This window comes from Sinocyclocheilus rhinocerous, unplaced genomic scaffold (assembly GCF_001515625.1).
Source record: "Sinocyclocheilus rhinocerous isolate Xijiao unplaced genomic scaffold, SAMN03320098_v1.1 scaffold529, whole genome shotgun sequence".
NCBI lineage: Eukaryota > Metazoa > Chordata > Actinopteri > Cypriniformes > Cyprinidae > Sinocyclocheilus > Sinocyclocheilus rhinocerous.
In genome coordinates, this window is record NW_015635521.1 from 323,085 (window position 1) to 326,302 (window position 3,218).

Genomic DNA, 3,218 nt, shown 5'->3' on the forward strand with positions numbered 1-3,218 from the left:
ATTTCATTATCAACATGTCTGTAAAATTTCATTTTTGGTGAAAATGCATATCTGGGATTGATTACTTACAAAAAAGTCAACCCAATCGTGTTATTGCAAATAATATTGCCTGAAGGTTTTATGTAAACACATACCAACTAGTCGTTTGGTCTGAGCAGCGAACTCTTTACTAAGCTGTGTCCAACGCTCCTTCTCTCCTGCCAGCCCACTGATCAGACTAGAGGCGGTTTGCATCTTGTGTCGACACCTTTCTGCATCCTCCCGTAAAGTCTGAGGAAAAAGAGGGAGAGAAGGTAAAATGGATTCTGTCACTGTGCACACTGTGCAGCTGTGCTTGTTCACATTTATTGACTGAGAGTGTCAGTTTATTTCAGTGTCATTTAATGTGCCCTAACAAAATTCACATTGCCTTATCATTTAATAGACAGGTGTGGTTTCTCAGGACACCTGTTTCAGTGATATCTGTCAGGAAGTATGGAGATTTTATATATAAAAAAAAAAAATAATAAAAAAAAAATATACCTTTCTTCATTTTAATTCCCAGTGCAAATATGCCCACTTCTTTCAATGTGTGGAAACAGGTAAATTATAAAAACTACTGTATAAAGTCAATTCATATTTTAATTTGATCATTGGTAAAGTCAACATCTGTTCTCTTAGGAACATATGATTAGGCCTGACGTAAATCAACACCAAAGGATCAGTCAGTCAATTGTGTTAATCACACAATTATCAATGAGCAAGGCTCATTATACATTGTGAATGGGAACATTGATGTTTGCTTCAAATCATTTAAAAGATTTGTTTTAATTTGGTAGAGGCACACAGAGTACAAGCCTGAATGATTCATCTGCAAGATGGTTTTAGGTTTGTTTACAAAATTGCTTATTACATTCAATTTTATGCAAAAATGCTAATTAGTGATTGAGTATTTACTTCAGGCACTAAATGGCAGATGATTCACCATTTTTTACAGAATAATTAGAAAAGTGGAAAATCTGGGTTCATTTTCTTTGGGCTATAGCTGGAATTTTATTCTCTGGTTTAATTTAGGGTTACTAATCAAACCCAATTGAAATCCTTATTTTTTTTATCATTTGTGTCATGATGATGACATAGCTTTGACATAGAGTTTAGTGCCAGCCTTCCCCAAAACATCTGCCTGGAAGTTTGTAGAAATTCTGAAGACCTTGAGAAGATGGTTCAGGTATGGTTATTTAGGGGCCAATTTCTGTAGGACAGTGACCCTTCAGAAGCTGGACTGAACATCCCTGCTGTAATCTATCTAACACAGTTGTTTACCTGTTTTTCCAACATGGCCTTCTCATACTCAGTTTGAACTACATCCAGCTCTGCTTGCTTAGCATCTAGTTCTGCCTGGGCTTTCTGGAGGTCCACATTAGCTATGGCCAGCCTGTTCTCCTGCACTGCCAGATTAGCCTGAGGATAATGAAGAAAGACAGTGTTGAAGAACGCCTAACTGTTGTGCAGCAAAAGAAAAAATAGGGAGTGATAAACTGCATTTGCATTACTTCATTATAAATATGCAGTTCTAAATCAAATTGTGATTTTTCTGCTAAAAATTGCAATTACAATTTATAATACAATTAACTGTTTTTGTTTGTCTTTTTGTTTTGTCTTTTTAAAGAGCTCCAGGTCTGCTTGACTGCAGGGCTGCACAATTTATTCCAATAATCATAATGCCATAATTATATTATTTTGCCATATAGGTTTTCACTCACATTTGGTGGTTGGTGAGTGTACATTTTTGGACCAAGTATACAACTATTCATGAGCTGCAATCAGGTTATATGCACTGGTTCACACACAATCAATCAATCAATCAATCAATCAATCAATCAATCACAGTTGCACGCAATAATTGTGATTGCAATATGCAGCCCTGAATGACACTGTGTCACGTGTGTGTGTTCCTGTTTAGTTCCTGTTTGTCCTTATTTGGTCCTTCCAGTTCCTTTTCCCATTATTAGTAATCACCTGTTCCCTGTTATTAGTTATTCTCATCACCTGTCTGCCCCTCATTATCTGCCCTATTTGAGTTCGAGCCCATTCTGTTCTCCCTCGTCTGGAATTGTTCATGTCAACCTTGCTACGTGTGTTTTTCTGTTTTCTTTTGATTATTAAATTTAGTAAAATTCTCCTACGTCTCCTCGCTCCTTTGCTCCGCGCTCCTACACAGCAGCAGTTCCGTGACAGAATTCCAGACCCACAAAATGTGAGCGGGCTCGCCGTGTATACGGCGCTGGATGATGCGACGCTCAACTCTTTGGTCTGGATCGGGGCTAATTACCATTGCCCCGTGGACCTCCCAGACACCACTGGACTAAGCTGGAGGGAAGGGATCCTCCGGTGTCTGGAGAGCATCCGGCCCAGATCCAGAACCAGCTCTCCGTCAAGCCCGCCGACCGCTGCTGACTCAGGCCCGCCGGCCGCCGCTGACTTAGCGCTTCTGGACATGGCGCTGCCTCCAGAGTTCTCGGCTCCTGTCCTCGCCCCGGAATCATCCCCGGAAAGTTCTCCTTCGTCTCCGCTGGTCCCGGTTAGCCCTCCTTCGTCTCCTGATCCCCCCGAGTTAACCAGCCTTGCACCTCCAGAGCACCCTCCAGTGTCCACTCCTCGCAAGCGCCCTCCAGAGCCAGCTCCTCGAAAGCGCCTTCCAGAGCGCCCTCCAGTGTCCGCTCCTCGTAAGCGCCCTCCAGAGCCGGCTCCTCGAAAACGCCTTCCAGAGCGCCCCCCACTGCCCGCTCCTCCAGAACGCCTTCCAGTGCCCGCTCCTCCAGAGCTCCCTCAAGTGCCCGCTCATCCAGACCGCCATCAAGTGCCCGCTCCTCCAGAGCGCCCTCCAGAGCGCCCCCCAGGATTCCTCATTTTCCCCAAGAATTTTGTTTTGGGGGGCCATATACCCGTGGCCGAGCCAGCTAAGGCCACGGAGGATCCGCCATGGCCTCCTGAGCTGCCAGCTCCACCATGGCAACCTGAACTCCCTGATCCGCTATGGCTTCCAGAACTGTCTGCTCCGCCATGGCCCCCTGAGTTTCCTGATCTGCCATGGCAACCTGAACTCCCTGATCCGCCATGGCTTCCCGAATTGTCTGCTCCGCCATGGCCCCCTGAACTCCCAGATTGGAGGGCACCCGCCCCCCCCTCCCCGATGGTACTGTTACAGCGCGGGACGCGCCTTCCGGGAGGGGGGCGAT

At 45.2% G+C, this 3,218-nt stretch overlaps 1 protein-coding gene across 1 annotated transcript in view; it reads right to left on the minus strand.

Annotated features, from left to right (window-relative positions):
• The window catches only part of LOC107746973 (dynein heavy chain 5, axonemal-like), a 146,700-nt gene that overhangs the window by 56,300 nt on the left and 87,182 nt on the right, over positions 1-3,218 (minus strand). The window contains 2 exon segments of the mRNA XM_016561340.1: positions 135-270; positions 1,303-1,440. Coding sequence (XP_016416826.1) covers positions 135-270; positions 1,303-1,440 — 274 coding nt within the window.